This window comes from Gopherus flavomarginatus, chromosome 2 (assembly GCF_025201925.1).
Source record: "Gopherus flavomarginatus isolate rGopFla2 chromosome 2, rGopFla2.mat.asm, whole genome shotgun sequence".
Lineage (NCBI taxonomy): Eukaryota > Metazoa > Chordata > Testudines > Testudinidae > Gopherus > Gopherus flavomarginatus.
Window position 1 is genome coordinate 121,460,140 of NC_066618.1, and position 14,210 is coordinate 121,474,349.

Genomic DNA, 14,210 nt, shown 5'->3' on the forward strand with positions numbered 1-14,210 from the left:
TGTTTAATTACTATTTTCATCATTTGGCCCGGTGAAAGAATGGTTACTTACTTTACAGTAACTGTGGTTCTTTGAGATGTATTGTCCACACAGATTCCACTCTTGGTGTGCATGTACCCCATAGGCATGAGTAAGGATTCTTTGTGCTCAGATGCCCCAATAGAAAATCATTTCCATTAAGCTTAGTAAGTCAGTCTAGATGAAGATATCCTGCTTTGGAGAGCAGAATATTCTGGAAACTCAGGTGAACAGCTTCTTTTGGTGGATGACATCCAGCCAGCATCCAGTCTGCCAGATGCAACAAAGCTGTATCTAGGTGTAGGATCTGACTGCTGTTCTGCAAGACTGTCAGTCAGGACTGGTAGAATACTGCACTGAAAGTTTCATCAGAACTTAATACTAGAACTGCTTGGCTCAGCTAGGGGTTATCAATCATCCACCCTGCATCTTGCTCAGTTTCCTCATGGGGCTTGGTAGGAAAGCATACGTTAGTCCCAGTGTCCAGGGAATACGAAAAGCATCTGTCAAGTAGCCACTCTGGAGCAATATGTGAGAGACAAGGCGGCCCCAGAAGCACACAATCACCCTGGAGTCTTTTAAGGAGTGACGGCTTCACCCATAACTAAATTTAAAAGTTTGTTGCCTTCGAACGGTAGGTCCTCGATTGTTCCCTAAACCTCACTGGGTTACCAAGGACAGCCGCCATGATAACTAATGCTGTGGCCATAGTATGTCTCTGTATCACAGCTCATTCCATCCTGCTGTCAATTGCAGGAAAGCAGTGAGCCCTCATCCATGACAGACTTTATCTCTTCTTGGTGTTCCTTAGGGAATTAGCCTACAGGGAGTTTGTGTATAATATGTTAAATACTCATATTTGGAGAGGAGAGCCTGATAGCTCCAGATGAGGGTGGCCAACTGATGTGCATAACTTGTGACTGAAGATGTCCAATTTCTTTAGGTCCTTCTCTCCTGGTGTAGAATTAGGACATCCCTGTTTTGGCTTCTCCTGAACCTGGTGGTATATGTAACCAAAATATTTAGACCACTTTCAGATACCTGGTACCACCTGTCAGTTAATTGCATTTTTTTTTTTTGCAAGTTCCATTAGCCCCAACATGTAGGATGTCCTAGAGTTTGTCTCATTTCTCTTGAATTACCTCCAAAGGTACATCCAAGGTCTCTGCCATGTGCTTCATGAAGTCCTGGAATACCTTGAAATTCATCTAATGAGGCAGGCAAAGGTAGTTTCACATCCTCATCTGGGGAAGATGAGGAGAAAGCAGCAGTTCTTCACTTTCCAGCTGATGCTCTTCCTTCACTATCCTCCTCTTGATACTCCATTATCCGAAATGCACTCGCGGCAGACTTGTTTGAGATGATCTGATTTGCCTATTTGGAGTGGCTGATCTAGCCCTAGAGAAAGTGGATGATGCAGGCTTTCTGAAATATGGCTGCAAACCACAGGTTGTTCAATAGGACCATGGATGGTAAGGGTAGAAATACTGAAGCGGGAGACACACGAGGGCACCCAAGGAAGATGATTCGTATGTGCCCGAGGTCTCTTTCTTCTACCTTTCATGGACTCCTCTTTAGCATCCCTCCCTGACTTCCAACGTGCTACCCAGGAAAGGGAAAATGGACAGGTTGGAGATGAGTCCATGCTATGCCCACCAGAAGGGTATACTTCCCCCAAGGGGGTCTGTCTCAGTATGGGGGAAGTGGGTGCCAAGGATACCTCCTTAATCTGATGTACCAGTAACTCTGAAGCTGATGGTTTGGATATCACCACCCTCAATCTCTCAAAGAGAGAAAGGACTCTGGTACTCAGATCACTGATAAGTCATGTGGCATGACGTACAGTTTAGGTGCTAAGATTGTTGCTTCCACGGTAACAGGTATAGCAGACATTATCTGCATGAAGGTGGAAGGTACTGGGAATACCAAGTACTAAGGCACTCTTTCACAGGGTCAATGCTGAGGCGTTGGAACCAAGGGCAGCACAGTCCACTGATCTAACAAGTACCGCATATGCTGTCTTTGAGGTTGGTACTGGGTAACTGGAAGGAGCCTTCTGAGGGTTCAGGCGCTCAGAAGAATGCTCTCAAGACAAATCATGAGTCTGATGATCTGCTGTCTCAACTTGCTGGGCACGGATGACCCAAGCCTTGGCTCCTCTCTGGAGAAGTGCTCCTGTCTGTCTGAAGATACCAGTGCTGATGTAATAGCAAATGAATGGGGCCCTTGATAAAACATGGCTTGGGATATCAGGGAAGAATCCAGCCTCCCAAGGACATTAAACAGAGAAGGAATGAGTGGATGGCTGAGGCATGGCTATAGCCTTCCTCTCGGTAGTCTGAGGCAGCTTGCATCAATCTTTTGGGAAATAGTTTCAGGCAGGCTTTCCTTGCTCTGAGTGAACTTGGACAAAGAGCAACAAATAGAACATTGCAACAGAATGTGTACTTCTCCAAGGCAGAGCAGACATCAGAGTGCCCGTTGTTAACAGGCATCAAAGCTCTCTCTGAGAGACAGGCCTCAAATCTATTGTTTTTGCTTGTGCCATGATGCTAGCCACCTAATATAAGGCATAGGTGCTCTATCCTATACATTTATCTAAGAAAAAAATTCTACTTTTTTTTGCGCCAGTGGGTGACTAACCTAATTAACCAAACTAATTAACAGGAACCGATGGCCTGCTGGGCCTGCTCTGTCCTTCATAGCCCCAATGGACACTGGATTCTTTTGGCCAGTAATTATGTGCACATCAGGAAGCAAGAGCACAAGGAGTGAAATCCATATGGACAATTACTCAAAGACTATATGGCATAGAAATAAACAGTGCTTTCAGGTTTAGCTTGCCTTCAAGTATTTTAATTCTGAAGGTCTTGAAAGTGAATGTCAATGACGACAAAGCAGTGTTAACTGACTGCATTTTTTTTTTAACATCACTGACTGGAGTAATGCTTCATGTTGCATTCAATGGTTTTCACATATTTGGATTTTCTTAAGGTTTTGAAGCTCTACACAACATTTCACTGTTAACACTGAAGTAATTTACAGTGACAAATTTTGCTCCTTTGGTTGGATGAAAAAAGTTATAAAAAAGGACAAGTTTAATATTTTCTGGTGGTTTTGTTCTTTGCTTACAGTGGCTTTGTAAAACTAAAATAAAAAATACCCTACAAATGGAGCCTTTAAAATAAGAATTTAAAAACAGTATTTACAGTGTGATTTTATATTAAAACTGCAATAGCACACGTTTTCAAGTTAGTTTTGTGAAGATTCAACCAGATATCAATCAATTAGGTTTCTCAAAAATAAACAGTAATTTAATTCACTGATTTATATTTCTTTAATTTAAAGATTCCTTCATCAAAAACTACAAATACAGGTGCTCCAATTTTGAAATAGGGAAAATTACTGCAAGGAATGGGAAAAATACGTAGATTCAGCATTGGTCATCCTGAAAGTACTTTTAAAAACAACTTTGTTTGCTGGGGGGGGGGGGGGGGGGAGATTGCTGTTTTTGTTTTGTTTTTTTTATTACAAAAGGAAAAAGGGAGACTTCTTGTGGCAAAGTGATCCACATAATAAAGCACGACACAAGAATGTCATCATCCGCCAAATTTAGACATAATGGTGGAAGACTGAACAGGAGATGGAGTGAGAGCGCACTGGTACCCATCAGGTATTGAATGCAGGCAAGGGTCATCACTAAAAAGGTCTTTAACAACTCCAGAAATCATGTTTAATGGCTGCAATAGATGAAAGCAGTAGATTCTGTTTGTTTTCAAAGTCAGGTATAGCACAGCAACATAAATGGCAGGCTTCTTAAACAATCACATACCTGCTCGCTTTGCCTCAATGCAAGCAATACTCATTTCCTCTTTCAATTCTCGGTTTTCATTGGCTATGGCTTCTCCTACGGTAACAAATCTTCCAACTGCTAGGTTAACTGCTTGGCCCACCCGCTGAATTGCTTGCAGCGTCTTGTCTGACCGCTTCGGTTTATCCTTATGGTTAATAAGAGTAGTTATCTATAATAAAAAAAAAATATTTGTTAGGATGGCAGGTTAGTCAACATTTTAACTTGAAAATTACAAGCAAATTTTGAAATACACCTGGGGCTAGACCTTCAATTTTATTAGCTAACACACTACTGAGAGTCACATGGAGTCATTTGTTAACTACTTCTGGAAACAAATTCAAAACTGAATATTAAAAAAGTAGTTTGGTGTTCCCTCTTCACTTCTGAGCTCACACCCTATTCTCATAAAAGATTAAAGATTGACTTATTTTTAAACTTTACATGTAGTAATGGGAGCTGGTGTGCTAAAAATAAACCAATTCTAAGTCACTTGACAGGCCAATAATACTTACAGCGTCCCTGTTAAAGTTGTTGTATAATTCTAGACCGACCAGCATTGTTTTGGTTTGCCAACACATTCACAAGTCCTGCCATTTTTCCATTCTGACTGTCTATTCAGAACTTGTGTATTTTAATCAACGACTATATATCTCACAAACAGAAAAAGGCCATTTGCAGAGATGTGCATGTACTCAATCAAAATCTTGATATTGGCAATTTGCCCTGAAAAATTATTTATGTAATCAATACTGGAGCTAAATTACATTTTAGGAACTTTCCCCACCTCTCACAAGACCTGATACACATTTTTTAAAAACTACTCTTAGATCAGGCTCAATTTTGGACCCATTACCCTTGCATCAAAATAGGTCTTATTTCACCACAGCAGTGAAAAGAAAACGAGAGAGAGGGATTAAGAAACCTATGAACCACCTCTACTTACTGTAAAAAAAACAAAAAAACCCACCCAAACTGCAGGACATTGCCCAGCTATAAGAAAATACTTTTGGGTGTGTGGGGTCTGTGCAAGGGGATGCTCCCATCCTACTCCAATCTAGCAAAAACAAATCCTTCTGGCTGCCAAACCTTCTCTCCAGTAACAGAAGGACTTATGCTCTCTCACCTTCTCCCCACTATCACACCCTTCTTTCCCTCTCCATTTCCCCAGACAACAGAACTAACTGCATTGCAGCAAACTAACTTTTGCAGGAGCATAAAGTAAGTGAACACATGCTTGTATTAAATATTTATTAACAACTTAAATATTCCAGTCAAAGTTCTACACAGCTCCATTCATTTCACAGTTCCACAGAAATTTCAGTCAGAATACTACATTGAAACTGAACAGAAGAATCTTAATGGAAAATTTTCTTTGTCTGAATAATATTCTTTCAAGATCTTCTGCCAGTTCAGATACTTGCAGCAAATGGAGACAGTACATAAAACCTTTTTGGTGAGGCCATCCCTCAATAAGCTCAACTAACACCTCTATGAACAGTTCTATGACAAACTGCTAACTTTTAAAGTTAAAAAAATTAATCTTAGACAAACTATATGAAGTGATGTTAGCCTGAAAAGAGCAGAGTATGAACTGACACGAATGTCCTGAAGAAAGTAATCAAACAAGGAAAATTTCCCATTTTCTTTTTGATCACCGATGCTAATCCTGACACTTGAGACCTTCCAAAGCACATTCCAGACCCCTAATGGAGGCACTAGCAACCCACAGTGGTCTGCAGTATTATCCCTCTGAATGCTGCATCTACTGAAGCTATACATTGACTCTAATACAGTATTTGAAAAATACGTGACATGATGCAGTGGTTGCTTTACAAATTGCCAGCAGAGCTAGGTATGCACTCTTCCCATGATAAATCCAATAATTCCATAAAGACAGACTTGAATGCTTCTGACACTTCTTACTGAAATACACCTCCATGAGAGGATGTGTTATCCAATTATACAAGGTAGACTTGGGTGCTGTTTGTCCTTTCTTAGAGCCTTGATGCAGAATGAAAAGCATCTGAGCTTCTGAGACAGAGATGATTCTTAAGAATGATCACATTCAAACATTCCTTACTGTTTCTTGGGATTAGGACAAAGAGGGACAGTTATATTTTGGTTCAAATGGAACAAAACAGGAAGCCTTTTGCAAAAAACACAGCAATATCTTGAGCACAAGCATGGATAAAAATAGATTTGATTACAGAAAAATCAAATTAAGATTTTTTTAAACTTTAAATATGTTTCTTTTCAAAACTAAATCAATATAAAATTAAATTTGAAATTATAACAACCAATGTTAAAGCCTTTTTTAAAAAAGTCAAAAAACTGAGCTGGTACAAGTCACTGGCTAAGCACTTGGAATCAGACTAAGGGTATGTCTACACTACGGGATTATTCAGATTTTACATCAACAGGTTTTGTAAAACAGATTGTATAAAGTCGAGTGCACGTGGCCACATTAAGCCCATTAATTCGGCGGTGTGCGTCCATGTACCGAGGCTAGCGTCGATTTCCAGAGCGTTGCACTGTGGGTAGCTATCCCTTAGCTATCCCGTAGTTCCAGCAATCTCCCCGGCCCCTTGGAATTCTGGGTTGAGATCCCAGTGCCTGATGGGGCAAAAAATATTGTCGCTGGTGGTTCTGGGTACAGCCTCACCCCTCCCTCCGTGAAAGCAGCAGACAACCATTTCGTGCCTTTTTTCCTGGCTGAACTGTGCAAACGCCATAGCACAGCAAGAATGGACCCTGCTCAGCTCAAGACCGCAATCATGGACGCTGTAAACACCTCGCGCATTCTCGTGCAATCTATGCTGAACCAGGACCTGCAAAGCCAGGCGAGGAGGCGGCAGCTATGGAAGAGCGGCGACGAGAGTGATGAGGACATGGACACAGAATTCTCTCAAACCACAGGCCCCTGCGCTTTGGAGATCCTGTTGGTAATGGGGCAGGTTCTAGCCGTGGAATGTCAATTTTGAGCCCGGGAAATAAGCACAGACTGGTGGGACCGCATAGTTTTGCAGGTTTGGGACGATTCACAGTGGCTGCGAAACTTTCGCATGCGTAAGGACACTTTCATGGAACTTTGTGACTTACTTTCCCCTGCCCTGAAACGCCAGAATACCAAGATGAGAGCAGCCCTCATAGCTGAGAAGCAAGTGGCAATAGCCCTCTGGAAGCTTGCAATGCCAGACAGCTACCAGTCAGTCAGGAATCAATTTGGAGTGGGCAAATCTACTGTGGGGGCTGCTGTGATGCAAGTAGCCAAAGCAATCATTAAGCTGCTGCTACGAAAGGTTGTGACTCTGTGAAATGTGCAGGCCATAGTGAATGGCTTTGCTGCAATGGGATTCCCTAACTGTGGTGGGGCGATAGATGGAACACTACTCTGTTTAAACGGCTGCAGCAAGGGAATTACTTCCCAGACCAGAAAATAACAGTTGGGGATGTTGAAATGCCTGTAGTTATCCTGGGTGACCCAGCCTATCCCTTGATGCCATGGCTCATGAAGCCATACACAGGCAGCCTGGACAGTAGTCAGGAGCTGTTCAACTACAGGCTGAGCAAGTGCAGAATGGTGGTAGAATGTGCATTTGGACGTTTAAAGGCGCGCTGGCGCACATTACTGACTTGCTCAGACCTCAGCCAAACCAACATCCCCATTGTTATTGCTGCTTGCTGTGTGCTCCACAATCTCTGTGAGAGTAAGGGGGAGACCTTTATGGCGGGGTGGGAGGCTGAGGCAAATCACCTGGCCGCTGATTACGCGCAGCCAGACACCAGGGCGATTAGAAGAGCACACCACGAAGCGGTGCACATCAGAGAAGCTTTGAAAACAAGTTTCATCACAGGCCAGGGTATGGTGTGACTTTTGTGTTTGTTTCCCCTTGATAACCCCCCCTCCCGCCCCGCCTTGATTGACTCATTCCCTGTAAGCAACCCACCCTCCCCCTTCAATTACAGCTTGCTTAAGGAAATAAAGTCACTATCGCTTAAAAATCATGTATTCTTTATTAAAAAGTCTTTATAAAAAGAGGGAGAGAACTGACAAGGTATCCCGGATGTGGTTTGGGAAGAGGCTAGGAGAGAAGGAAAAGGCCACTAAAAATATTTCAAAGTAATGACAGCCTTTTGGTTGGGCTCTCCAAGGAGGTGGAGTGGGCGGGTGCACGAAGCCTTCTCCCACGCGTACTTATACATCTGGGCGAGGAAGATATGGAACGTGGTGAGGGTGGTTACACAGGGGCTGCAGCGGCACTCTGTGACCCTGCTGCTGTTCCTGAAGCTCCACCAGACGTAGGAGGATGTCAGTTTGATCACGCAGCAACCCCAGCGTTGCATCCCGCCACCGCTGATCTTCCTGCCACCACCTCTCATCTCGAGCGTCTCTCCTCTCCTCACATTCGTCCCTCCTATCCTCAAGTTCGTCCCTCCTATGCTCACATTCACTGGCATCTTTCCTGTAATTTGATACCACGTTCTTCCACTCTTTCAGATGAGCTCTTTCATTGCGGGTTACTTCCATGATTTCTGAGAACATTTCGTCTCGCGTCTTTTTTTTCCTCCGCCTTATCTGAGAGCCTTCGGGATGGAGTAGGGAGGCTTGAAAAATTTGCAGCTGCATGAGGGAGGTAAAAAAGGGAGAAAAGTATTTAAAAAGATACATTTTACAGAACAATGCTTATACTCTTTCACAGTGAACACCACTATTCACCTTACATAGCACATGTGATTTCACTACAAGGTCGCATTTTGCATCTTAATATTGAGTGTCTGCGGCTCTGGTGTTAGAGATCTCACAGACGCAGGTCTGGGCAGCAGAATTCAGCTTACATGCGGCCATGGTAAGCCATTGTCTTTCGGCTTCTGCAGCCTTCATATACACAGGGCCCTCCTTTCCCAAATACCAAGCAAAGCCCGTTCAGTGCTGCTTCTTTCCTGTTAACATGCAGCAGCAGAAACCACCCCCTATCCAATTCTCTGGGATGATTGCTTTACCCCTCCACCCACTGCATGGCTGGTATCATGGAAGCTCACTGCTAATCACCCCCCTTTCCCGTCCCCCCCCCCCCCGCACCGCATGGCTGGTAGCAGGGAAAATCCCTGCTAGCCAAACACGAAAAAGCTCAGCGCCATTCCCCCGCTTCCCCTTCCCCTGCTTGGCTACCTGCAAGGAAGGATTTCTTTTAAGCAACAGGCAAACAGGTCAGCAGGAATGGCCATCTGTGTCCCCTTAATTAAATTCCTTTATTTCAACCAGGTTACCATGAACAATATCACTCTCCTGAGGATAACACAGCGAGATAAAGAACAGATATTGTTTGAATGCCAGCAATCACCGGGAACATACGCAGCTAGGCTTTCTTATGCAATGATACCAGACTACATGCTACATGCATGGCATGGTCAAGTGTCCTACCATGGTGGACGGAATAAGGCTGCCTTGCCCAGAAACCTTCTGCAAAAGCTTTTGGAGTCCCTCCAGGAGAGCTTCATGGAGATGTCCCTGGAGGATTTCCTCTCCATCCCCAGATATGTTAAACTTTTCCAATAACTGTACTGGCCGCGAATGCATCCCAAGACCTCAGGGCAAATCAATCATTTAAAAACACTTGCTTTTAAACCATGTTTTATATTTACAAAGGTACACTCACCAGAGGTCGCTTCCATGGCTTCATTGTCTGGGCTAGTGGCTTGGGAGGGTAATTCTGTCAGGGTGAGAAAAAGCTCCTGGCTGTTGGGGAGAACGGAGTGCTGTGTGCTCTCTGCAAGCTCATCATCCTCTTCCTCCTCCTCCTCATCTTCCCCATCCGCAGAATCCTCAGTCATGGCTGAGATTACCACCCCAACCTCTGAATCCACAGACAGAGGTGGGGTAGTGGTGGCGGACCCCCTAGAATTGCATTCACCTCAACGGAGAAGCGGCATGGTTTCGGCCCTGCCCCGGACCTTCCATTTGCTTCTTTGGTTTTCTGGTAGGTTTGTCTGAGCTCCTTAACTTTCACTCTGCACTGCACTGAGTCCCTGGTGTGGCCTTTCTCCATCATAGCCTTGGAAATTTGTTCAAATGTTTTTTCATTTCGTCTTTTGGAACAGAGTTCTGTTAGCACAGAACCCTTTCCCCATATAGCGATCAGATCCAGTACCTCCCGTGCGGTCCATGCTGGAGCTCTTTTTCGATTCTCAGGAGACTGCATTGTTACCTGTGCTGATGAGCTCTGCGTGGTCACCTGTGCTGGTGAGCTCTCCAAGCTGGCCAAACAGGAAATGAAATTCTAAAGTTCGCGGGCCTTTTCCTGTCTACCTGGCCAGTGCATCCGAGTTCAGATTGCTTTCCAGAGCAGTCACAATGGTGCACTGTGGGATACCTCCCGGAGGCCAATACCGTCGATTTGTGGCCATACTAACCCTAATCCGATATGGTAATACCAATTTCAGCGCTACTCCTCTCGTCGGGGAGGAGTACAGAAACCGGTTTAAAGAGCCCTTTATATCGATATAAAGGGCCTCGTTGTGTGGACAGGTGCAGGCTTAAATCAGTTTAATGCTGATAAAATCGGTATAAACTTGTAGTGCAGACCAGGCCTAAGTGCTAAACTAACTTTTGACAGCAGTATCCCTCTCTGCACCTGCAGATGAGGATATCTTCATTTCAGCTTATTTAACTAGTTCAACCTTAAGAAACCAATTAGACAAAAAAATCAGGAGAGCTTCGTTTCCTCTTTCTATGAATAAACACTAGGTGTGAGCTCTATCTGCTGTAAAATCTTGAAGGACATGACCAGAAACAATAAGTTCAATTCACTAAGATAATATTTCCTTTGTTTAATAAATGAGTTTTAAATAAAAACATTTGATACACTTTATGTATCCAGCATCTTTAGTTTTAACTAATGAACAATATTAGAATTATGTTTTGTGCATTTTTAATTCTAATTTCCATCCAAATGAATCATTTCCATCCCTTCAAGAAAATGACTTTAAGCTTACCAGTTCACTTAGATGAACTTGCTGCAAGTAATACCAGGACCTTAAGTAATAAAATCCAGAGAGTTCTTCATAATGGCTTGAATGGTGATTTGGTGGCAGCATTCAGAGCTGAGTTCAGTTCTCATGAGGGTGGGGGCAGGTGAACTGAAAACCAGCCTAAGATTCCCCACAGAACCTTCATATAAAACCAGAACATGCTCCCAATGCCACATTATCTAAGTGGGCCTTTGAGGTCACAGTTATTGGTAACTGGACAAATCAGTGAGCTGGCATTCATCCCAATGAGGCAGACTACTCTGAAAAAGTTCCAGAATATCAGGAAGGGTATAAACTACATAGTGAACATCACACCAAGAACTGACACGTTCCCAAACCCTTGAATGCTGCACCAAAGTAGACTGACTCCAAGAGAACAACCTTGAAATGACCTTATTCAAAGGCCTTTATTTCTGAAGTTTGTGCTTCAAATAGCCATGCCCTATACCTGAAATTAGATACACCTCTACCTCAATATAACACTGTCCTAGGGAGCCAAAAAAATCTTACCATGTTACAGGTGAAACCGCGTTATATCGAATTTGCTTTGATCCACCGGAGTGTGCTGCCCCGTCCTCCTGGAGCACTGCTTTACCGCATTATATCCGAATTCGTGTTATATCGGGTCGCGTTATATTAAGGTAGAGGTGTATATTGTCACAGGTGATAGGGATCTGTGTCAGGAGATCTTTTGTCACAAGAAGCCAGAACTGAAGTTCCACAACCAGATTAGGGTGACCACATGTTAAGGGGAAAATATCAGGACAGCCACAGCGGGGGGCCTGGTTTTTTTTGTTTGTTTGTTTTTACACTCACCGTCCGGGAGTTTGGCAGCAATTCGGCGGAGAGTCTGTCAGTCGCGGACTGTCTTCAGTGGTATTTCAGCAGCGGGTAATAAACCTTGCCACCAAAGACAGAAGCACCCCCTGCTGAAATACCACTGAAGGCTGTCCGCGACAGAAGGACGTCCCGTCGAATTACCGCCGAAGACCAGGAAACAAAGTATCGGGACAAATGGCATCCAAACCGTACTCTGGTCGTGACATGGGACAAACTCTTCGAAATTGGGACAGTCCTGATTTTATCAGGACGTCTGGTCACCCTAAACCAGAATCACCAGGCTTGAATATTATGGCTAGCTCAGTGTGATCTGAATCAAGTTCCCTGTGGACCTAGTTCTCTTTTGGAGCACATAGGGAGTGCCACAATGGAAACAGGTATGCAGGCTGAAATCCCACTTGAAAGACACAACAACTATATCCTGGGAGTCGTGCTCCTTGTATCTACAGAAACAACTGGATTTTGTATCATCACTGATAAAAGCATACAGATTCTAAAATCTAAAACCAACTTTTTTTTTTAAGCAGATGACAAAATTGGTTAATTCAAAACAGAGCCACAAACTAAAATGCAAGTTAGATACTAGAAGTAAACTGATTTTTGGTGAGGTTCACATTTTGGGAACAACAATCAACTTGATATACATGACAATGGTTAACAGGGAGGAGAGAGAAGGTATTCAGTCTCAGATAAACTGGACAGATACAAATTACAACGTATTCTAGAAACTTTCCATTTTTATTATCTATGTGTTGTCACCCTATTTTATTGGCAAATAATAAAACAAATACACACACACACACACACACACACCATTCACTGCTGCATTCCTATTATATCCCTATATACCCCTATGGCTCCCACATCCTCATGCACCTGTAGCCTTCTGCCTCCCCATCCACCACACACACACACACACACACACACACACACACCCTTCTCCCCTCTCCTTCACTGCCCCCTTCTCACCTCCACCCTGCTCTTGTCCTTGGCCTCTTTCCCTCCCCATACTCTCTCCTCCCCCACCCTCATTTTTCCCCTCTAGCCCACCCTCCTCCCTTCCTGGCTGGGTGATTTAGGCAGCCCCTGGAAATATGTCTGAAAAATTGTCTCTGTGTAGGCAAGCGTGTGCATGCATGCATTCTGTGTGTGTAAGAGACTGTAAGGAGGTGCATGTATTCCCACATGTGGGGTATACCTGTGTGAATAAAATTTGCAGCCTAACTCTGACTTTTATTTCTTTTGCTGGCTTGCACACAAAAAACCAATGACATAAAACGTGTGTGTATTCATTTCATAACAAGTTTTTAAAAAAGAAGGGAATCCTAAAAATGCATTATTTCTTAAAAAGTGAATGTTGTTGACCGGTGATTGCAGAAGAATCAATGTATTATACATTTCTCTCCACTTCTGTCTCGCTACATTATAAACTCTTTGTGGAAGACTCTCTCTTTCTATGTGTATGTCCAGCACCTACCACCCTGGAGCTCTGATCTTAGTTGAGGTCTCTAGGCACTAACCAACAATTGTAATAATAAATAATGTGTAAGTATATGTATCAGTGCATGCTAGATGAATGTGTCTGCATGTAGGTGTTGGAGTCAGTTTCTACAGATTTATTTATATAGGTATCTGGACAGGTGTGCATTTCTGGGGTTGTGCTCTATGGATTCATATTTGGGCTTCGGGAGTGGGCCTTTAATGGACCCATCGCAACTGTGACAATGTGTGGTCCTAATTCCACACATAAAATTACAATAACTTTAGTGAACAAAACACATGGAGCTGGTTACGAAAAATGGGAAGAGGGAAGGGAAAGAATCATGAAAACCTTTGTAAAATTCATTTTTTAAAAAATTATCCTTTTTTACTATTTTGCTGCCAGCTGTAGGGTCCTGTAACAAATAAAACCTGAACTCAGCATAATACATCTGTCAAAACAATAAATATGCCTGTTTGGGCCTTGCAGTGAAAACAAGTATGTGAGCGAGGGTGGGCGAGAGCAGGGATGAGTGAGCAGAGGTGGAGCAAGGCTATTCAGTTTTCTGGAATTAGAAAGTTGGCAACCCTATATTGGAAGCTAGAGAGACCTGGTGCTTCAGGGGCTAGAAGAACTAGCAACAGCCCATCAGAGTCCAACAGGTTCAGATAAAAGGCGATGCAGGGTCTTAGCAGGTCAGTTCCTGGCTGGGACCAGAGAAGAGAAGAAGGATACGCCATCCTGTCCAAATGAGCCAAACAAGTAGCTAGAGTTTAAGGCTGGCTGAACTTACACTGGGATTGCAGAGGGAGAAGAACCAGAGGACACTGGCCCTGGGATGGGGCTAGTGATAAAAGAGCCTGGTAGGAAGAGGCCCAGGGAAACAGCACCAGAGGACTGAAGCTAGCAGTACGTGGCTGCTATGTATAGGGTCCCTGGGTGGGATCAGGTTCCCGCACTGGTCCCAGGTAAAGTGGCATAAATCCCAAG

General features: G+C 43.6%; 1 protein-coding gene across 5 annotated transcripts in view; it reads right to left on the bottom strand.

Annotated features, from left to right (window-relative positions):
* The window catches only part of CTNNAL1 (catenin alpha like 1), a 156,206-nt gene that overhangs the window by 111,748 nt on the left and 30,248 nt on the right, over window positions 1–14,210 (bottom strand). For all 5 annotated transcript variants that reach the window (XM_050938179.1, XM_050938177.1, XM_050938178.1 and 2 more), the window contains exon 2: window positions 3,851–4,040. In XM_050938179.1, the coding sequence (XP_050794136.1) occupies window positions 3,851–4,040 (190 nt within the window). The remainder of the gene's footprint in view (window positions 1–3,850; window positions 4,041–14,210) is intronic.